This window comes from Spea bombifrons, chromosome 2 (assembly GCF_027358695.1).
Source record: "Spea bombifrons isolate aSpeBom1 chromosome 2, aSpeBom1.2.pri, whole genome shotgun sequence".
Classification (NCBI taxonomy): domain Eukaryota; kingdom Metazoa; phylum Chordata; class Amphibia; order Anura; family Pelobatidae; genus Spea; species Spea bombifrons.
The window spans coordinates 134,901,512-134,923,392 of record NC_071088.1 but is presented as its reverse complement, the minus strand read 5'-3'; the positions used below and the strand labels follow the sequence as shown (position 1 = coordinate 134,923,392).

Below are 21,881 nucleotides of genomic sequence, written 5' to 3'. Positions count from 1 at the left end.
TGTACCTAGGAGGGCTCCTAAAAGCAAACGAAGACGCGTCCTAGCAGGGATATCAAAGAAGACGTTAGGATGTAGTGGGTAATCTCTTCTAAACGGCGTTAACACTGGCGAAGTAGTGGGGCAGTGGTGGGGGGGGGTGCAGCTCTATCTTGGGAACGGAGTGGTGTATAACACTCTAGTGCTGGACGTGCAATCCCACCAGCACTAAAAAGTTTAATTTAGTTAAAATAAAACACTAAATACACAAAATTATAGGATCCTGTAGTGCCAAGTAAAAATATTTATAGACACAATGTTGTAATAAATAAGTAATACAACAAGCCCCTCCGGCGCGGGCAGAACGCTAACACTGCGGAAGAACCTACGCAGCAGCCACGGCGCCGCGTTCCAGGCGGCTAAAAATCCAGAAGCGAGTGGCATATAAAATACAAAAAAAAAAAAAACACCAGAAAATGGCCGCTGGGCCGAGCTGCCGTGTCCTCTGGTTGCTGATGTAGGAACTCCTGGATTTCTTCGGGGTCGGGAAGCGTTTTTTGTTTTTTTTTTATTATTCCAGTCCGAGGCAATAGTTGATACCTTGTACCAGTCCGATGATGACCGGCTGCCAGGCAACGAGGTACCGTAACCAGTCCAAGAGCTGCCCGTACATAACGTGGGGTCTCTCCCATCTGAATCGACCAGGATCAAGGAAGTTAAAAATCAAGATATGACAGCTTGTCTGATCAGGGTTTGGGTTCCTGTCCTTGAGAACGAGAAGAATTTGGTTGATGCACAGGGAGGGCCGGGTGTGCCGAACCATTTATCATTCCCATGTACATGCCAGTCAACGCAGTCATCCCATCACTCCAACTATTAGCCCCAAAGCCATCCACCTTGGTGGGTGAGGGGTAATCGGTAGGAAAGTACCCTAAAGCCTGACATGCAGCCAAGTCTCGTTGGCTGCATGGAGCTCGTTAACTCTTTACGGTAACACATTAATCATAAACTGTTTTTTAATTTTTTTAAAATACGGTCTTTGTTAAGTCTAAAACCCCATTCAGTATTAGACACAAATGGGGGGGGGGGGGGTGATGAAGACAATGGGGCTGTGCTGATACCAGTCCTCTATCGGAGCTTTAAAGATGGGTGTCGCAATCTTCCGTGACTTTAAAGAGGAACCGTAGTCTACGGAAACTAACCGCGGGGTAACATCGCTGAACCTGGTTTTCTGACATTTAAATAAACGATTTTCCATGCGTGGAGCTCATTACAGTAAGACACGCGTTTCTAACGCGCCGTGCCGGGGCCTTCACCGGTGAATCAAGCTACGAGTGTTATAAACGCATGAGATGGAACGGTTTAACAAACAGATACGGGCCGGGAAGTGGTTTTAGAAGTTGTGTAAAACTATTAAAAACGCGAAACATTTTAAAAAATGAAGACACACGGGGGATTTTCACACCCTGTTAATGTTAAAGGGGAAGTGCCATGAGAAAAACTTCTCTTTCAGAATTAACCCCAAACCTGTATACAGTAATAGCCCCCAGCACTGTATACAATAATATAGGTCTGCTTTGAAAAGAAAAGAAAAAAAAAACCCTGATTTTATCTCATTTTGTTCCAATAAACTCCCTTTATCTGCAGACTTGGAGGGGGCCATTGCTGTCAGTCACGTAATATTTTGGGTGCCTTTCCCGCCTCAAGCACCACACTGAGCTGATGCTTTATGGCAATGCTAATGAAGTCCGTTCCTCCATAGAGATGCAGCTGGGTAATTGAGGCTGAGGCATTCTATTGTTTCCTAAGGTGTTTGTCTTGTAAATTAAGCTAAGCTAACAGCTAGGAAACATACTAAACGCCTAATATTCAGATGTCTGAAAATATTATATTATGGGGCAGAAACTAGAACTGCCTTAACCCCTTCAGTCCCAGGGGTTTTTGGTACCTCAAGTCATGGAGCAACTTTGCCATTTTTGTGCTATGTCGGTTCAGCAATGATTCTCTTTTCCTGTGAATAGTGTACCCATGTAAACTACATATTGTTTTTTTCAAGAAGAGAGAACTAGTTAGATAATTAACTGAAAATCTAGGATGAGAAATTTAGTAAAAACAAGCAAGAATTAGAAGAACGAAAAAAAAAAAACCTATATATTTTCCCCTCTGAATCCTCACAAAATTAGGTTTATCAAGTTTATCAATTCAGGGGTCCTGATTACAGAAATACCCAATTGATATAGAATTTCCATTCTTTCCCAGCACTTATAGGCAACATACTATAAGGTGTACATTACTCGTAGAATTTTTACATTAGGTATGATGGGATTGCAACTCTAATCTGGGGGTTGTGAATGGAGGCAATGGGATGTAAGGGTTTTTTTTTTATTATTATCTTTTTTATATATTTTGTAATTTTTTTTTTTATTGTACTGTTATCAGTGCAGTATGGTTATAGTTCATCTTAGGAACATCTTGAACATGTTATTAATGCCAGTGGTTATTAATGCCAGCTCACTATTTAAAAAAAAAAATATATATATTATTTTAGTGAATTGTTTCTCTTTTTTTTCCTGAGTCCCCACAGACTTGCATAGAGATCACAGTGTCTGTGATCTGTGCCTCATCGGAGCGTCATTCGGGTGACGCCAGCAGTGACGCGAGATCGGGCATTTAAAATGGTAACAGGAGATCGGGCATGCTGGTTTCTGCTGACGGGGGGGGGTCCAGGCTGTCAAATGACAGCCAATGCAAGAAGGTCAGGACATACCAGAATCATTCATAGCAGAATCTTTTTAAAGAGATGTTTTTAATCAGATACTAGTAATAAAAGATTTGATGGGAGTTGCCTTTAAGGTCTACTTGCTCTCAGTCAAGCTCCCAGCTGACACTATAAGCCTAAGTAATTTCTATTAATATCATTACACGAGAAGTTTACTTTGATTAAAAAAGTTATGCTTTTTTGGAGCTAAAGTTTAGTAATTCCTGAAATTCCTCATATTTAATAAAAACTAATTGAGAAAAATGCATTTCTTGTTTTTATTTCCCAACCTGCCCCCCAGTTATGCCACTCTGTCCCCACAGACTTACCAATGCATCTCTAGACTCGTCCCCCGTGTTTCAGACTTCCGGGTGTCTAGTGGGGGCAGCCAGAAGGTCATGTCACGGCAGCAGCGATTGGTCATAGAAGCCCCGGCGGAAGTGTTGGCAGCAGCGGAGACTGTCTACGTGCATCGCGCAGACCTTCACCGGCAGCCAGAGAGGAGGATCTGGGTCCCCTGCAGCGCTGCGGGGGATCTGGATCTTAGTCTTCTAGTCAGACCTCTATTTGAGGTCGAATTATAAGACGGCCTTGAATATAAGATGAGCATTTGCTCTGAAAAAACCTTGTCTTATATTCCTGCAAATACGGATAGTTATATATATATATATATATATATATATATATATTCCAAAATTAACAATTGCACTCCAAATGCCAAATTTCTGTCCGGTGCCAAATAACTGCAGCAGTAAATAATATAAAGTCCAAAAATAGTTACCGGCACTCCAGGGACTTTGCAAATGACCACACAAACAACTTTGGTTTTTAAGTCAACGTTTCAGTCTTGTTTATTACAGACTTTCATCAGGACTTAAAAACCGAAGTTGTTTGTGTGGTCATTTGCAAAGTCCCTGGAGTGCCGGTAACTATATTTGGACTTTATTATATATATATATATATATATATATATATATATATATATATATATATAATATTTAATTTACCCATAGTTTGTGCTTTCTAGTTTTTCCCTAACAATAAGGGTTGCGGGAGTGATTATTCTGATTCTGAGAACAGAAAGTGGAACTGGTTTTAAACAATAAAAAACACGTAGGATCTGTGCCGACCACTTTCCCCGGAGTAAAAGGATACGGGTTACTGAACATCCTCTTCAGATCCACCTTCTCTTTGCAGTACGGACACGTCTGCTTCTTCCCCACGATGCACCAGCCGCGGATGCAGAACTCGTGGAAACTGGTGAATTGTGCAAGTTAAGGGCAAAGATCCCAATTAAACTCTAAATACACAATGGTAAAAAATACACAATTTTCATACAAAGGCAAAAAACACAAGTTTCACGGCAAAACACTTTATCCTCATTTCACCCACACAGCCGACCCCTCAAATAAAGTGGAAGAGTTGATATTCAAATAATTCTTCCAGCTCGCAGCCAAGAAACTCAAATAATTAAAGGGGTCTAGTTACGACAGCAGAAAACTGAACCGTAAGCGCCAGCGGATTGCGTTGCGGGGTTGATTTGGAAGATTCAGTCTTAACCAGGGGCAATACGGGAAACATATGCTACATGTATGACTCAAGCTTTTTAAAGCATCCTCAATGTAGGCGGCCACCTGTTCACACGGCTACAGGTATTTTCCAGATCATTAGCTATTGTCACTCTATCCCACCCAGCCTGAAGGCTAAGACAAGCGTGAGATCATATACTTTATATCAAAAACTCCAAGCCCTCACTTGGTTCTCACGTCGCCTTCTTGCACGCTTCGGCGCAATTCCTCCATAAACCTAATGCTCTCCTATGCTGCAAACACCACTTTGGTGCGTTTTAAAGCGCTCTGGGTTAGAGCTATACATTAAGTTGTTAGTATTTCTATTGACAGCTTTATTCCGAGGATGAGGCGGGCCGTTATGGTGCGCATGTGATAATATTTAGCACACAATGAGCTGTGGACGTCTGCCCACCAAAGCTTCTTACCAACCTCAGCCTGGAAATTCTCTATCCCAGGGCTCCTTACGCCCAACACAAAAATCAAGGTGGTGGGAAGGTAAATGTAGCCCTTATGCATGATGGTGGATGATGCGTTAGGAATTGAGGGATGGACACAGTGTTAAATGGACGAGTTCAATCATGCATTCTTTAAGGTACTTTGGTGTGATTATAAGGATACACATGGTTGCAGGACAGTCTAAACGTGTTCTCGATGATACCCTCTTCATTGACATCGACGAAGATCTGCTGGCCGCAAACGGCGCACATGCTGTCCGAAAGGTGTTTGGTGGGCATTCCTGATGCACTGTAGAACTGCGGGAAGAAGACAAGTCATTAGGAGATTACGATTCATGTTCTCGGGTCCTACAGCCATCTCCAACACCATTTACCCAAAAGTACGGTGCCCTCCGTTCTTTCTGTACATATGCAGGCATTTTCATTTTATAGCCGCTCCACCAGCTACCCATATTCTCCAGAACCAAATTCAAATGTCTCAGCCGGACCTACAGAGCCCTTAACTCCGCACCCCCTTATATCTCTACCCTCCTAACCAAATACACCCCCAACCGTCCTCTTTCTTCATCTCATAACCTGCATCTCTCTTCTACCATCGTTACCTCTTCCCGCTCCCAACAGACTACATTGTAAGGAAGAACAGGACCCACTCCTCCTTTTATACTTTTCTTTTTATTGGGTGCGATTTAAAACGTTCTTACAGACACTGGTGTAACAGCGCCACTGGATCTGCTGGCGATATATAAATAAATGTAATATTGTATGTGTGACGGATGGTGATCTAATATAAGTATCTGCTGCCATCTAGTGTCGCAGCAGTGAACAGCATCACGGCTCTTGGTTTGAGTTATTGATCATGCCACGCAGCACGGAAATATGGACTTTAAACAACAAATGTTGGCATGCTAAGCCTTAGCCGGTCATTCTATTCTTTCCGCTGATTAATTGCACAAACAAGCAAGGTTTTAATAAGGTTTTTTCAGTTTCTATGGCAACAACCTATCAGTACTTGATTTTGTGCCCCTGGCAAACACTATGAATAAGACATGATTTTACGCAATTAGAGACTCATCTCTGGGAAGGGTTTTGTGTATTCAGCAGTACTTGAGATTTTGACAGAATGGTGTTTTAATATTCACACTCACCCCAATGGTTGAAGCCATGTAATCCGCGCACATCTCGGCAAAATCCCTTCCGAGCACCCCGTAGTAAAGGCCATAGAAGAGCAGGGATATCCCGAAGTCCATGGCGTCTTCTGGCTTTATTCTGCGGTGAGAGAGAAGAGTTCTTGTGGTCAGTGGCTTTTTTTTTTTTAAGCAAAGATTCTGCCCATGTAGCATTTATAAGTTATGTTTTTGAATTTTCTAAATTACTGTAAAATTGTGAAAAAAAAAACCCTAAAAAAAAAGCACTAATGAACGGAGTACAAATGAACAATAAAGACATAAAGGAGAACTCACCTAAATACAAAATTGAGACTAAACAGCGTGAACATCACTGCTATATACCCCACGATCCCGGTGGCGTAGCTCAGCTTGTACAGCAGCAGGAACCATTTATAAACCAGCCTGCGGATATAAGACAAGTGCATTGGAGAAAAAACAGCTTTGCGATTTTATTTCATTTTTATCTTTTATTTGTACGGCGCAAGTAATTCACGCAGCGCTCCGTAGTGCTTACAGATCAGGAGACTTGCAGTCAGGGAAATCTCATACACCCGATTCTGGGGAACGCAGTGAAACTCGGGTAATAACTATTATTCAGCTGCCGATTCGGGGCTTTAAGTACCACTGGGAGAAAGGCGCTATATAAATACCAGGCGTTATATTATATCACCTGTCAAGTCATTCACAGGCAACAGGAGCCCGAATGAAGTTCAGGGAGAGGGGCATCGCCCCAATGCTGTACCACTGGGGAGATACACTCTATGGCTATATAAGTAAACACATGAGCTTATCGTGAGCATTAGAGGAGCCGCATATCCATAACAGCTGGAGAACAGCCGAACCGCGATACATACTTAATCCCGCACTCCCGCTCACCTGGGGGTAGTCTGTTCCAAGGGCTTACGGGTCGCTCTGTACGTGATGAAGGCGGTGATGATGGAGAAGAGAACCCAGATGCCGAGGAACCTCCACCAGTGGAGCTTCACTGTGAAGTAGACGGGTACGATCCACATCTGGAACAGGGTCACCATCTGGGGCAAAAGATGCACAATGACATCTGCGGCAAACTGTACTATATACATATATATACATATACACACACACACATACACGGCAAGAGGGCAGGGAGGGTAAAATGAACAGATGTTCCTGGGGCAGTTCCTGGAGAGTACTTGGCTTTAACCACTTTGTCCCAGACCCTCTCAGGCTTTGCATGATCAACAGAGCCCCTGTGGGCTCAGTCACTCGGAAGGTTTGTGTGTCTGTGCATAATATTAGGTGTATTGGTATGAAACACAATACGTTTCCCCTTTCACCATCAAAATGTTACTTTCCCCCCAAAAATACACCTCTGGTGCTATGATAGGGTTAAGCGCAGCCGGCGCGCTCTGTCGGCCCGTCACGGACGCAGGAGGCGGACGGGACGCGTGATTCTTACATTGTAGGAGCGCGAGTGTCTTTGCTTCCACTGAACAAGCAGCAGCTGAGCGACCACCAGCGTGGCGATGAGGATGAGAACCATCTCGGCGTGCATCGCTTCGTGGCCTCTGTGCTTGGCGTGCATCCGCGCATGTTCTACCCTGAAAATACACAACGGAGAGTTACACGGACGCCGCAAACTCGCTCCCGTCACTTACAACTTTCCCTTTGTGAATCAAATTAGCATTTAGACATAGATCTAATTTCCTTGGGAAACGCTACTGTGCACGTTTCCAAAGTGTGTGTATATATATTATATGTGTGCGTGTGTGTGTGTGTGTATATATGTACACACACGCTATGATTATATGTTCTGGTAGATAATATTTGTGACGGTTTGCCCTGCTTGGTGTTTACAAGCTCTTTTTTGCAGCCAAGTTTTTATAGCATATGTCACATGACTAGTGATAACACGGGTATATAATAATAATCACCACTAACGACAGGAAAGTGCCTGCATGGGCTGGCAAGCTCTGGGTCCTCAGAACGCTATATAAGTGTTTACCGAAAAATAAATGTAACTCACCGCCATCTTTCCTCTGGGGCCAGGTCCGAGAGATCCACCTGCTGTGAAGAGGAAAAGGTTAATAAGCGCCCACGAGCAGAATGTATAATATAACACGCGGCACAGCGCTCGGCACCACCGACACATTTACAGAACTGTCCGTATAACTAGAATACAACCCGTCCTGACCAGCTGCCGGCGGATACCCGGCCCTCCGATCCGCATCCACTGCCGACGGTACGCCGGGGACACAGATGGGCGATAACGGGAACCTCCGGCATCCACCCATCGGCAAACGTTAACGGATGTCACCAGAGCGCATGGGTAACACTTGGGATTTAAAGAGTTAAATGAAAACAGTCATCGGACTGGAACACTTCCAAAGCCCCCCCCCCCTCAGCAATTCCACAATACCTACCAACAGTCCTTTACAATCATCTCATCACGAATAGTTCACAGCCGATTATCTCGGGACCGATTTACCCAGAACCGCTAATAAACCAGATCGGCTTCCTGGCCCGTTTCCAGTGTAATTAACAGCTAGAAACGCACAGTTTAGTGGATTTATCACAGAGAGACGCGAGGAGCCGGGTATCAGAACACGTTGCGCAATCCGGTGAGAAGGCGACTGTTCGGGGCGAAGGTCGGCGAAGGAACGCGCTGCGTACGGCGTAGAGAACGGCGAGATCGCTGACGATTGCGACATTCCTGCCACGTCGGAACGGAAAGAACCTACAGAGAAACCGCGTTAAGAACCAAGAGGAACGCGCGGGGGAATAAACGCCACGGAGGCTGCGCTCGCGGTCACCGGCTGTCTGATGAGACGTCCCATCCGTGTGCTGCACGATGTCAGGCTCCAGCCGGTAAAAGGCACCAAAGATCAGGAGCTACCCGAGCGTCTGCCGTCAGCGCCCACCGGGTGCCGGGCGAGCCAGATGTAGATTATCCATTAAATCCGCGCTTCAAACGTCACGTATTATTCACAAATATGAAACAGTAACAGAAAAATTGGGGAAATGTTTTTTTTCCAAAGCCATTTCCCCCCCCCAATTTCTCAGAAAATCCCCCCCCCAAGGCTTCAGAATTTCCAGAAATTTTACGTCTCTGCCCGCCTACGCTCAACTGGGAGTCTGGCGCCCCGGGGGGGTGGCGGGGGTTGGGCTTGTGTTCTCACCACGAGACAAATAATGAGAAACGCAAACATGATAAACGCTCAAAGGCACGACGGTTACACGGCAGCCAGAAATATTAAATGTCAAGCGCCACGATCTATCAGCAAGGACATCATACAAAGTTTCATGCCTCCCAACTGTCCTGCTCTATACCAGACAGTCCAGATTTTGCCAGTCTCTCTCACCAAGCTCTTCGGGGGTCGCACAGACAAGAAAAAGCCCAAAACATTACTATCCTCACAAGCCGGCCCTGCATAATGCATAACGTAACGGGTGAGAAGACTTTGGGGAAACCTCGTGTAACCTCTGCCGTTAACTCCGTGAATGCCAGCCCCGAACACAGCCCAGCTTTACAGCCAGGTGGAAATAGCACTAAATATATTACTGAATTATATCAAATATTACAAAATATTAATAATTACCGCGGCATTCACTAAACATTTCCTCTCCTTTATTGCATTATACAGGGTGATGGGTTAACCCCGGCGAAACGACATTCAAGAAGTGACCCCGTATTAAACATGCCGGCCCTCGCCGCGGGGGCCACTTATCACATTGCTTACTTTCTAACGCATTGTTAGTCGGAGTCGATATGATAACCCCCGCCCCCCGCAGAGTGATTGTGGACGCAGCAGGTAGGAATTCGGGAGGCAGCCGGGGAACCGGTCCGGAGTAAGCAGCCGAGGAACCGGTCCGGAGGAAGGTCACTCAATGAACCGAAAAACTGGTTATTCCTGAACCGACCGGCTCGGTGACAGAAAATGTGGAAAAACACAAAAAACCCCAAAAATAAATTCCAAGATTACAGGGGAATTCGCAGAGAAAAGGAAAAACGGTAAATATGGAGAAAAACGAAAAACAATAAATTGCAGGATTTCATATGGAAAATGCCAGAATAATATATATATATCGTTATTCATATAACGCGTGGGGGGGGGTCGCGGGGTGTATACAGCGAGGTATCACGCGATGGGGTAGAAAGGACTGATCGTTTGTACACTGCTGGCCGCATCCCGACTGCAACCTGGATTCAGAAAGTGATACAAAAAGCTGCAGTTTCATTTAGACGTCCGGCAGGTTCACGCAAGAAAAAAAAGAGCAGCTAAAGCCGAAAAGGACGCCGAAAAGCGACGGCCGACGCAGAATCTCCAAGGAGGGAGGGGGTCGGATCCGGCACAATTAACCCCCCCCCCCCCGGCACACCATCTGGCCGGACACCGCGTAATACATTATACACCAGCCGGGGCAGGCGACGTACGGAGGGCTGATCTAGAAAATAAGACAGGTCACAGGGACGGCGAAGGAGGCAATTAGAGAGGGGATCTTAATAACCAACTTATTATTGTTTTATATAGCGCCCCATTCGGCCCCCGTCTAGTGTCCGTTCCTCCTGCTATAAAGACTCCGACCCGTAAGCAGCAGTCTGTCTCGTCTTAGATTCAGGAGCCGTACGCCTGTCCCATGTATCTTTTTAACATCTACTGCTTCTGCTGGGAGGCTGTTCCACTTATCAACGGCCTTCTCAGTAAAGTTATTCTTCACGCTATGAAGGCGTCCGACTCCCATTTATTAAGAGTCCGTAATGGATTGTAAAATCGCAAGAGCTCGGCCCTCGTCTCCCCCAGATTACGTTTCTTCTTTATATCCCCAATTGTAACGTTATTGGTAATTCTGTATCATCCGGGCAACGTGAAGGAAGCGCGGAACCATCCGGCACATCGTATATAACGTGTAATAATAATACCGGGGAACGTATGCTGCCAGCAGCCTGTGTATGTATCCAGCAGAGGGCTATTGATACTATTAATCTACTGGCATTAGACGTAGAACAGACCTGCCAGGGGGCAATTCTTCCTGTCAGGGAGGGGGGGGGGTTATGTTAACCGAGTGGGGGGAGGGGGATCTGCCCATCCGTCATTCCAGGGAGGGGCTCAGACGCCAATGAAAAGGTATTATGTCACACCTGTCATTGGGATGGGGGGGTAACAGCTCTACCTACGGGCCCGGTAACCGAGTACAATCCCCCGTATACCCGGGGACGGATATTACCACCCGGCGGAGGACCTGTCAATACATCTTCGCCCTGTGAATGGCCCTGGAAGAGGCAGCTAATTGCCACACCGGGCGCTAGCCCTCGCCCACACTCATTCTCACATCCCGGCCTACATGCCCGTGCCGCTTTCTCACTCACCTCCTCTACCTCCCTCGCCCCGGCTCCTCCAACTTCCACCTCCAACACCGCCGCCATCTTGCGCCACGACAGCGGGTTCCGGGACGCTCAACCAATCAGAGAGCGCGTTCCGTCGGCCGCTCTACACCAATCAGAATACAGGTTGACGGAAATCGATTCTCTAAGAAGGCGTCAGCCTGTCAAAGAAAGCGGAAACCGGCCATCTTCCTACGCTAAATAACCCGGAAGAGGCGGCCATCTTCCTACACCCAATAAAAAAGGAAGAGGCGGCCATCTTACTACACTCGAAAACCAGGAAGAGGCGGCCATCTTACTACACCAAATACCATAGAAGAGACAGCCATCTTACTACACCCTATACCAAGAAAGGGGCGGTAATCTTACCAGAATGGGAAAGGCGACTGCTGTCACCGCATTATGGCGAGCGGTTTTATTTAAATCGTTAGCTTTATCAAACAATACACGGACACAGCCGCTGAGGCTTCTATACTCTAAATATCGCTATATTATAGCTTCCTGTGATTGTGCTGGTAGGGCGGGTTGTGCTGACGTCATGCGTGGGCGTGGTTGAGAATGGGAGCGCGGGAAATTGTGGAAGCAGAGGTGCGGAGTATGAGGGGCTGATTTAATTCCTATTCCTGGGTTGCCGTGGGGTGGCTCCGCGGGTGAGTCCCCCTCAGGCTGCGTCCCTCCTTCTGACAGTTATTATACACCAGTGAAGTGATTGTTAGTAATAACTCCTGTTAAAATAGATTTCTGTGTTTATTCGTAGAGCTAAATCGCTACAAGCGATATATATATATATATATATATATATATATATATATATATATATATATATATATATATATATATATAACGGGACCCCAATGCACAGATTGACAAGTCGCTTCATCACCATAGCAACCAGCGATCAAGCTTGGTAACGATAATACTTTTATTGGGTAACTGGCTTTTAATAAACTGCGCCACTGAAGTCTCTCCTTACCCCGCTTGCCAATTTTTCTTCCTCAGCTTGGTGGTCCATTTCATTGGTTGCCATGGTGATAAGGTTTTCAAGCTTTGAATCAGAATCACAAAAAAATGATGATTTACTCAAAACCATATTGCGTATTTCCTGTCAATCGCAAGCAATAAAATAAGTCTGTGTTCTTCCTCTTGTTTCCAGGTTGGGGGCTGAAATTTGCCGTATGGATCGAGGCCATCGAGAGCGATACGGCATGAAGCGACCCAAGGTGTCCTGATGGCCCCTATTAAAATCCAGCACGTCATCTCCTTCACCTCGCAGGTATCTTTTACGTAACTTCTTACCCCAAAAAACCTAACGTTACCTTTTGGGAAGGTTCTTTGAATTTTGGGGTAAACCGGTTGATATTGCTTGTCTGTTTCAGGCTAATGTTAAAGGGACAACTTTTTGCTCGTCTCTTCTGTACCTTATTTTCTTGGATTCAAACGGTCTATCCAACCGCTCTTCTTTTGTGCTTCATACAGATGCCCCCAAACTACTACTTCATGCATGTTTTGGGGTTAATTAAATTTTTATCGCACAAAGCGAATCTTATGTGGTACTTACTTGGTGTGAAAGCCAGGAAAAGAATAAAGAAATAAAACCATAATAATAACAAAATATACTAGAAATATAGTGACTCCGGCGTGCCTTTTACTTAATTCCCTAGAAATATCTTAGCTTTTCAGGAAAAGAGGAATAATGGGGGGGGGTTATATGAGAGCAACAAACATGTGATACACGCGTGTCCCAGTGACCAGAAAGGTGAAGTCTATCTCACTTCGAGCGTTGGTTTATTCTCTGCTAGTTTTTTTTACTTTGTAATAACGATAAATCGTTTTGCCGCAGGACCCCAAGCACCCGGTGGAAAACCTTCTGTGCGAGAGTTCGATTCAACCTTGGCTGTGCTGCCCACGCGAGCGAAGCCGGCAGCTAACAGCGGTCCTGCAGCTTGAAAAGGCCTGCCAGATTGGATACATCGATATAGGTATTTTAAAAATAATATACTCTATATCCCAATATTGATTAATTTATTACTAATTAATTAGATAGGACCCGATCTATATCTATATTAGAAGTGATAACTGATATTCCCATATCCCCCATTGGCCTATACAATAAAAAAAAAATGACGCTATATATCCTTCAACTAATCTTTGTTCTTTTTTTGTTTTTTCTTTTCTTTTATATACATTATGCAAGTCTTAAGTCTGTTAAAGTTTGTAAGATAGAATACAATCATTATACAAATAATTACTTGGCTTGACATGTATCGTCTTTAAAATGGAAATGGACTTAATTGTTTCTGTTTAGCTCAGTACGATTGTAATCTAATCACTGCTTTCTTCTGGTTTCAGGGAATGGCGGGTCTGCTTTTGTGCAGATTGATGTGGGGCGCTCCAGCTGGTCCCCCGAGAAGGCGTTTGTAACGCTTCTCCCTACTGCCACGCTGATGAGCCCTGCCGATTCCAAGCTGGGGAAGAACCGCAATGTTGTGAGAATGTTTAAGGAAGGTGAGTAGAGAGGAAGGATTGTATGATATTATGACGCTGTTAAAGGGTTCCTGACACCCCTCGTTAAAAAATGCATATTAAAGTTCTCTGCAAGAAAGGCTCGACAAACCCTGGGTTGCCATGGTGACAAGAAATTGCTTCCCGGCACCTAGGGTCTTGCAAGTAGCGAGGACAGCGAGGGAGGAGGTGAGCTGTCCTCAGCCAACAAACGTTAGGGGTACAAAAAAGTGTTACTTTGAGTGTTAATATGTTAGTATGTCAGTGTGTGTGACATGGCTCCTGCGTTTTTGGCTTGCTCAAAGTTTGTCAGCCCCTGCTGTAAGATAAATGTGAGCGCTTTTGATGCATGCGCGCAGGGTCTGAACAGCTTATCAGCTCATCTAGTCTGCTAGTTCTTTCTGATTGACTCGGACCTTAATCTTTCCTTGTTCTCATCTTAGATGCCTATGCCTTGCATGTTTACGTTCCTTCATTGTATCAACCTCTACCGCTTCTGATGGGAGGCTGTTCCACTTATCAACCATCATCTCTGTAAATACTACAGAATTCTGATACTTGCATTTTTTTTTATTTTTTTTTTGCTATAGTTGAAGAGGTTTCCCGTTTTTCTTTTTTTTTTTTTTTTTTGTTTAGGTGACTTTGTCAAAGAAGCAGCCAGTGAAAAGTGGGACAGACTTCGTATCATGTGTAGCCAGCCTTTCAACAAGCAGGACCCGTTTGGTCTGTCATTTATACGCCTTCGATCTCCTCTGGATGAACTGGAACTGGCCTTGCCTACTACTGGTTGTGATGTGAGTTTGTAGCTATTTCTGCTGCCTCTGAGTTTGATCTTGACACAGAGCAATCATGTACTTTCTTCTCCATTAACGTTCTTTTTGTATAGTTCTCAATAAGTAAAGAAAAAAACAATTAGAGCGAGGATTGCTAAATGTCATGACTTTGCCGTCACTGTCACTGGACCTCACATTATAGTCACAGCAAATCTTGAGAATTTTTTTGATTCTTCAGTTACTAAACCACCACATTTTTGCATTTATGAGAGAGTTATTTATGTCAGTGTGTTCTGCCTTTTTCTTTTTTAAATACCCTCAAACATGTTCAATTGAGGTCAAGCGATATTGGTGGCAAAGCCATGCGAATTAGATATCCTTACTCTTCCTTGGAAACGTCTTTAATGTGTTTATGGTTTTTTTCCTGTTGGAAAAGATAAAAACTGAAAAACACACCATTAAGGATCAAGGATGTGCCTGGCACCCATGGGGTTAAATTAATTTAGAAAGTGATCTTTTGTCCTTTTCTTTGATTACTTGCTGCCAGGTTTGCAGAGCCTTATATGCCTGGAAGGAATATCTGTGTGGATAAATCCCTAACAAAGTGTAAGGGATGGTTGGGATTCATGCAGTATATTTCCGTGTTCTCCAGGTGTTTAGCGAAGGTGTATAAGCTCTGCGAGAGCTTATGAACAGAAAAGAATAGCCAACTTGACCTTCCAGGCTGCCCAGAACACACAGGAAGCAGTTTCAAGATCTAATATCCCCCCCTTATGAACAAAAAGCATTTAGCATGAGAATAAGGCTGCAGTTCTCTTGTAAGCACTGTTTGAAGTCTGCGAGGCTCACATTCTGTGCCTAATTATTATTCGTGGTTTTTCTCCACAGAATGTCGTTTCCCAAGATAACGGCTCGCAGCTCCCTGGCGCATTCCCAAGAGATATAACTAAAGAGAGGAATGAGAATAAAATGTAAGCATCTATACGTTTAACAGTTGTCCCCTATGCTGCGGCTGGGCTGGGGGTTGTGTTGCTGTAGGTGTGCATGTCTAATGTCATGCTGTGCAATATAAAAACTAAGTCACAGATCACAGAGAACACTTAGGTCTGGGGCGGTCTGGGACAGTGAAGAATCCGCGTTGACTTTATCGGTAATGCTTTGTGTTGTTTCTGTACAGGAATACAGAGGAAGAGAAAGTGAAGGGTAAGTTACAGCAGATCCTTGCCGACAGTTCACCGCGAACAGAGCCGTTGACTCCTATGAGCCGAAAAGCTATGATGGTCTTATGTGCCGCTAAGTCACGCAAGCGCAGCTATCCTACCCCTGCCGCAGACTCGCAGACGCATCCAGACAAGTCGGAGAAAAGCAGCCAACAGCAAGCGCAGAAGAGTGACGGCCAGAGCCCGGTGCTTGATGGTGGGTGTGCGTCATTTAGAGACTTCGTACTTGGAGCTGTTATGAGGTCCGGCTCCCTATGTGGGTTATGTATAGAGAATAAAAGTGGCTAGATGAGTTGAAATGTTTAGCCCTGCATGATGGATAGTTAGTCTTCCTACTGCACACATTATGGGTTAGTTTCACAGTGCAATATGTAACCTGTGAGAGAGCGCGTATTATGCTTCCTTCTAAAAAGGAACTAAAATTCTAGACTTATCTTCCTGACAGAGCAGTGTCCCCAATGCTGTAGTATGATTTTGGATTTTTATATCCCAAGTGTGTTATTTTACATTTATCAATTTACTTAAATCATTTGCCATTTGACTTGTTCCACCTGAAGGTCTAACCCAGGGCTCGACAAATCCCAGGCGCCAGGTCGCCATGGCGACTCAGAATTTTGTCCTGGCGCCTAGGAGTTTGTCAGCCTCTTACATCCACACAAAATGCCCCCGCGTCACCACACGGGGGCGCTGCTGCCGCTGTCTGCCCAGGAATCTGGGCAGACAGCACAGCCACTCAGAGCCCGCCCCCGAGCCTGTGATCACTCCCACCGAGTGATCCTGTAGGCTGAAACCGCAATTGCAGGAAAACCTGCTATAGCGTTTTCAGGCAGCTTCAGGAAAGGGGGTTCAGCGTTGATTGGGTCCCCACACAAGTGTGGGGACCTGACACAACATCCCCCTGCTGCCTGATCGCTCCATGAGAGCGACAGGGCAGCGGTAACCCCTTCAATGCCGCGATCGCGGCATTTAGGGGTTAATTCCCGTTTTTCCAGGGGCTCTGCTGCTGGTGGTCTGCCTGCAAGCCCAGGGAGACCAGCAACAGCAAAAACGAGCCCCCACAAGCCCTGTGATGACTCCTGTAGGCATGGAAGCCTACAGCAGTCATCAGAGACTCCCCCCTGCAATGGCTGGTCTATAGACCAGCAATTGCTTCCCAGCTGCCAGAGGCAGCTTCAGTGACAGGGGGAGAGGGTTCTTTGGTCTCCACATGAGTGTGGAGTCCAGCCCCAACACCCCCCTGCTGCCTGATCGCTCCATGAGAGCAACAGTGCAGCGTTAACCCCTTCAATTCCACAATTGTCTATAACACATTCGTGGCATTGCAGGGGTTAACATTTGTCCCCACAAGCTTGTGGGGACTAAATATCAGTCAATGCTGTGCTCCAATGGAACATCAGCATTGAAAGCGTTAAAAAATATATATATATATCCAAAAAAATAATTAAAAAAAAACAAAAAAAAAAAAAACAGCACTGACCTGAAAGTCCAGGGTACTTCCAGGTCAAACGCTGTGAGTTTAGTAAGTGGGCTGATGATGATCAGATCCCTCCTAACCAACTGTTAGTTTAAAAAAAAAATTCTGGCTCCTAACTTTTTTAGCTGGCGCCGAGATTCACAACAAATTTGTCAAGCCCTGGTCTAACCTAATAGAAATATTAAAAACTACGGCTCGCAGTATGGATCCCCAAGGCACCCCACTAGTGACAAGTCCTCCTGAAGTAACCCCATTAGCTTCTGTCACTCAACCATTGCTTTATCCATTCAACCAAACCCACCCAAAGACAGTGTCCCCTGTGCATGTTTAAATCCTCTCGATGTGTTCTACTAATTCTGTTGGGAGGCTGTTCCACTTATTTACCACTCTCGCTAAACGGAAATAAATAAAGCAGGTACATTTCTTCCCGTGGTGGGAGGCTGAACTATTAATGAATCCTGCTATGTTTTTGGCTATAGATAGGTGGGCAGCTTATACTTTATACACTGTTCATAACCACAGCTAGTGGGCTTTTTTAAACTTGGCCCTCTTCTAAACTAGTATGTAAATGATTCTTCGCTACAGTATCTCTCGGGCTATACAAACTAAATGTCATGTTTGTTTCCACAGAACCTTGTCCAGACGCCTTTAGGACACGACCCGGTCAATCACAGAAAGAGCGCGTGAAGCCAGGCAGCAGACAACGGCTGAGAATGCACGCGCCGCCTGGAAGGTGGGTTTCACGTGTAATGATTAAATAGTATAATGTAGCGTAACATCCCTGGGCTAACACATTTCAGATATCAATATAATTCAAACTAAGCCATTTGCAAGACGTTTAGACTCCCCAGATGGCCCATTAAGCTTAAGGGTTCTACTGGTAAAGGCGTACTGGATCTGCTGCCCTTGGCCTAGTTGACTTAGAGCATAATATGACTTGTTACATGGGTATAGTGTATACTACACAACCAGAAAGCATGAGATTTGTATGTCTCTTCCCTGCGAGGTATCCTGTGCCCTGGTAGTGCCAGATTTGGTTACCTTTTTGATACTTAATCATGTTTCACATCGGAATTTCATTAAAAAAAAAATATATATAAAAAATTTGAACTGATAAAGATCTCTGATCTGTTATTATTGGGTGGTGGCAGAAATTGCCCTTTGGCCAGCCTTTTCTAACATAACTTATTGCTTAGGGTCCCTGTGGTCATAAAAGATACCATGTTTGATTTTGACCATCTGTACCTTAGCCTTGGACTAGAATATGCTTACAAACAACACGCAATGTGTATCCGTGATAAAGAACCTAAATTGCTATGAAGGAAAATAAGTGAAAATATTCTGCATTTATTTGCATCTGTAAAAGCTTTTAATTACTGTTAGAATTATTTGACTCACATGGAATATTGAAATTGATTTATTGAGAAAAAATTACTTTTTTGGGGGAGAATTAAATTAGATTTTTTTTTTTAAATTAAATTCCTTACGCTTAAAGGTTTGGCTATTTATTTACAGTCATAACCTAGTTGCTCATCTCATATCTTGCATATCATAGTTTCCCCCCTAAAAAGGCAGTTTTATTTATTTTGTGTGTTTAATAAATGCATGTTTATCCCCTATGTGTGATGGCTTTTTCTGACCTGCAATAATTAGCACTTAATTGACAAGATACTAATTAGCTAATTCATGTTAAACTCTCCAATGTATAAAAGTACCATGTTCCCTTATAGATGCCGTGGCAAACCCCTTTCCCAAAAGAGAACTCCAACACGCAGTAGAGCATGCGCACATTCATCGAGGGCACCCGGTTCTGAGTCTACACAGCAGCGCGGCAGCTGCCCGATATGCGGAGGTGAGCGTCTGGCTTCTTCCCGTGATACCTTCTTACTTTGAGAGTTTCTGTTTTAGGAAAGAATATTTATTTTGTCATCTATGAGTCTATTAGCAAATACAGTATGTTGAGTTGATTTTATTATTGGTTTTATTTGTTTAATATACATGTGTGCAGCATAACTACTCGGGATGTTAATTGGGATCGTGCTTTTTTTTTTTTTTTTTTTTTTTTCATGCAATTTTTTTTGTATTGGTTTAAGGTATTCTGTGTTTGTTTTCTGAATGAGACCCTGATAGCCTGTAAGTCTATTATTTAATTTATTTCAGTTTCCAAGCCCCTCGTTGTTTCCTTTTGTAAACGTCTACTTAAACATCTGATACAAACATGATGCACAAAACCACACACTGCCACCCAAGCTCCCGTGGATATTCTAAAGCCAAGATATTATCTTAAAACCCTTTTCAAAAACCAAATGAAACATTCTATAAAGTGACATTTGTGACAACGGAGTAATTACTTTATATGTAGAGACTTTATTATTATTTTTTTAATCTTGCATTTTTTTCGCTCATAGTTTTGCTACATTTCCCTCTTTTTAGGTTATTTCCGCCTTGACTACCTTCCTACTCATGCCTCAACATGCGGAGACGTTCCAACGCCGGGACATGTTTCGCTGTCTTCTTCTGACGATAGTTCCTCCTCTGATGATCACTTGGACTCCATCCTTCCCGAGCAGACCGTTTCATGGGTCACCTGTCCGTTGTGTGGCTTTCGTTTCGAAAGATCAGAGATTGAGCACCATGCCAGCACGTGTGGGGAATAAAAGTCATTTGGAGCTTGTCCTGTATGTGTACTACATGTGCATCAACGAGGCGGTGTAGAAAGATTCGTACAGGGAATGCCTGTAGCACCTCCGTCCTTCTAAGGACCGAAATGTCAAGAAAGTGAAACTTTGAAATAGGTGATTTTATTATAGCTTTTTACTGTAAAAATGAAAACAAGTTCATGAAAACAAGTTTTTATGAACAAAGGAACGGCCAATTAACATCATGATGTAAATGCCACGCTTAGGCTGATTCTTTTTATTGGATGTGTTTGGGACCGACCCGGAAGCTCCCATCGTTATACCATGGATCAAGTCTTCAGGAGTTTCAGTCGCGGGTACTTATTGGTCTAGTCGTTAGACTAGATTCTCTCACCTTTCCAATCCTTAATTGTTTTTAATGGAGGTGATTAATGTTTGTGATTTAACGACCTCTTTGCAATGCAACCCTCAAGCGTTAGAAGCTAGTCAACTAATACTACGTTTAAAGCCAAAGTAAACATCCTGTAAAACCACCTTATTTTCTTTGTATGTGTATATATTGCTTTGTGTATATATACTGTATATATATGTGTGTGTAATATGTATATAGCAAACATTTTAGTATGCGCTAATAAGAATATGATATATTGTAAGCACGTTTGATCAGGGCCCTCCTTACCTCGTTTCTGTAAGTGGAATTGTTTTTTTTTTTTTTTCACATACCCCTTGTTTATCCATTGCTCAGCACTGCGGAATACAAAGGCGCTCTATGAAACAATATAATATATATTAATTGGAGCTTACTTTGAAATACAGACTGAATATTCTGCTGATCTTACAGTAATGGCAGAAGCGTTACACAGCGATATGACAAAAATAACTTGCATTTGCTTGAAATCACAGGTTTATGGATAAATAAGTTATGCTGTAATAATTATAAGCGTACAAGTATGTGTTTAATTCCAACGGAAGACCACACTAAACCCCCAAAACATTATTTCCTTTGTCAGTATTTGGAATACCTGTCAGCAATACCCAATTGTTGTTTTATAAGATAAAGTATCCTGATTGCTGTTTTTCAGCAGACGTACCCGATCTTAAAGCATTAGATCTATCTGAATGTGTTAAGAAAAGGCTGTTTCCTTAGAATGCCAGTGAGATCTAATAGGAAATATTATATATATATATATATCGAATGATCTCCTTTTAGGTGCTTCACCGTGATATTGTAAAGAGGGATAATAACCAGTAGTTACTGGGGTGAGGTCTTTTTCTGTCATTAATTCATGCTGTCTGAATGCTTTGTCCAAGAACTAAATCTATTTACACAGAAGCTGTGACTTCATATTCTCTTTGGTTGCAGAGACAATTATATGTTCCCAAGCAGAGATGTATTTACAGTCAGTGCTCCGCCAGCTGCCGCCCTCTGTGATCGCCGGGAGGCATCTCGCCTGAATTAAAAGGTGCGCCGTGTGTCTTAAAGGGGTACAGTGCCTTCTAATATGGTGTGCGGAGGCTGTGCTGAGGCAGTCTAGCCTGGATGGTGTAAATGGGCCAGGGGGGGAGATCAAAGATTTGTAACTGTAACAGGCCCATTGAGCAGAGGGACACTGGAGGGCCTGAGCACCCGAGAAGGTGATCTGCTCCCCGTGGTCCAGCAGCACACCCGACCGTGTGGACACGGCTTGACCGGTGCTGTTCTGGAGCTAAGAAATGGGTTTTATTTGCAGTCATTTAACCCTTAACGTATGTTTCAAGCAGTTGAATTGCTGCTGGTCTTTGGCTGTTTCATGTATTGGATGCAATCTATCAGCCAGCTTAATACAGCCAATAAGCAGACTAACGGGCGAAACTGTTTATGGGGAGAAATAATTCATGCAAAAAATATTTGAGATTTTCTAGATTTAATCAGTTTGCAGAAAGATCTTAACACAACACATTCTTGTGGAGGTGAAATATAGTGGAGGCACAACGCAGTGGAGGTG

General features: G+C 43.9%; 2 protein-coding genes across 2 annotated transcripts; one reads left to right on the top strand and one right to left on the bottom strand.

Moving 5' to 3' along the window:
* Positions 1-249: 249 nt before the first annotated feature.
* Positions 250-11,352, bottom strand: RNF121 (ring finger protein 121). Its single transcript, XM_053456587.1, has 9 exons — positions 11,274-11,352; positions 7,932-7,972; positions 7,365-7,506; positions 6,803-6,957; positions 6,221-6,328; positions 5,906-6,026; positions 4,924-5,057; positions 3,890-3,991; positions 250-668 (listed from the first exon to the last, which is right to left on the bottom strand). Exons 1-9 carry the CDS (start codon positions 11,328-11,330, stop codon positions 548-550), a joined length of 981 nt encoding a protein of 326 aa, XP_053312562.1. The 5' UTR covers positions 11,331-11,352; the 3' UTR covers positions 250-547.
* A 410-nt stretch (positions 11,353-11,762) lies between these two features.
* On the top strand, positions 11,763-20,100 carry XNDC1N (XRCC1 N-terminal domain containing 1, N-terminal like). The gene is made up of 10 exons (XM_053456586.1): positions 11,763-11,876; positions 12,442-12,561; positions 13,129-13,267; positions 13,638-13,793; positions 14,427-14,584; positions 15,452-15,534; positions 15,741-15,979; positions 17,888-17,990; positions 18,988-19,109; positions 19,691-20,100. The coding sequence occupies exons 2-10, from the start codon at positions 12,517-12,519 to the stop codon at positions 19,912-19,914; spliced, it is 1,269 nt and encodes a 422-aa protein (XP_053312561.1). The 5' UTR covers positions 11,763-11,876; positions 12,442-12,516; the 3' UTR covers positions 19,915-20,100.
* Positions 20,101-21,881: the final 1,781 nt, after the last annotated feature.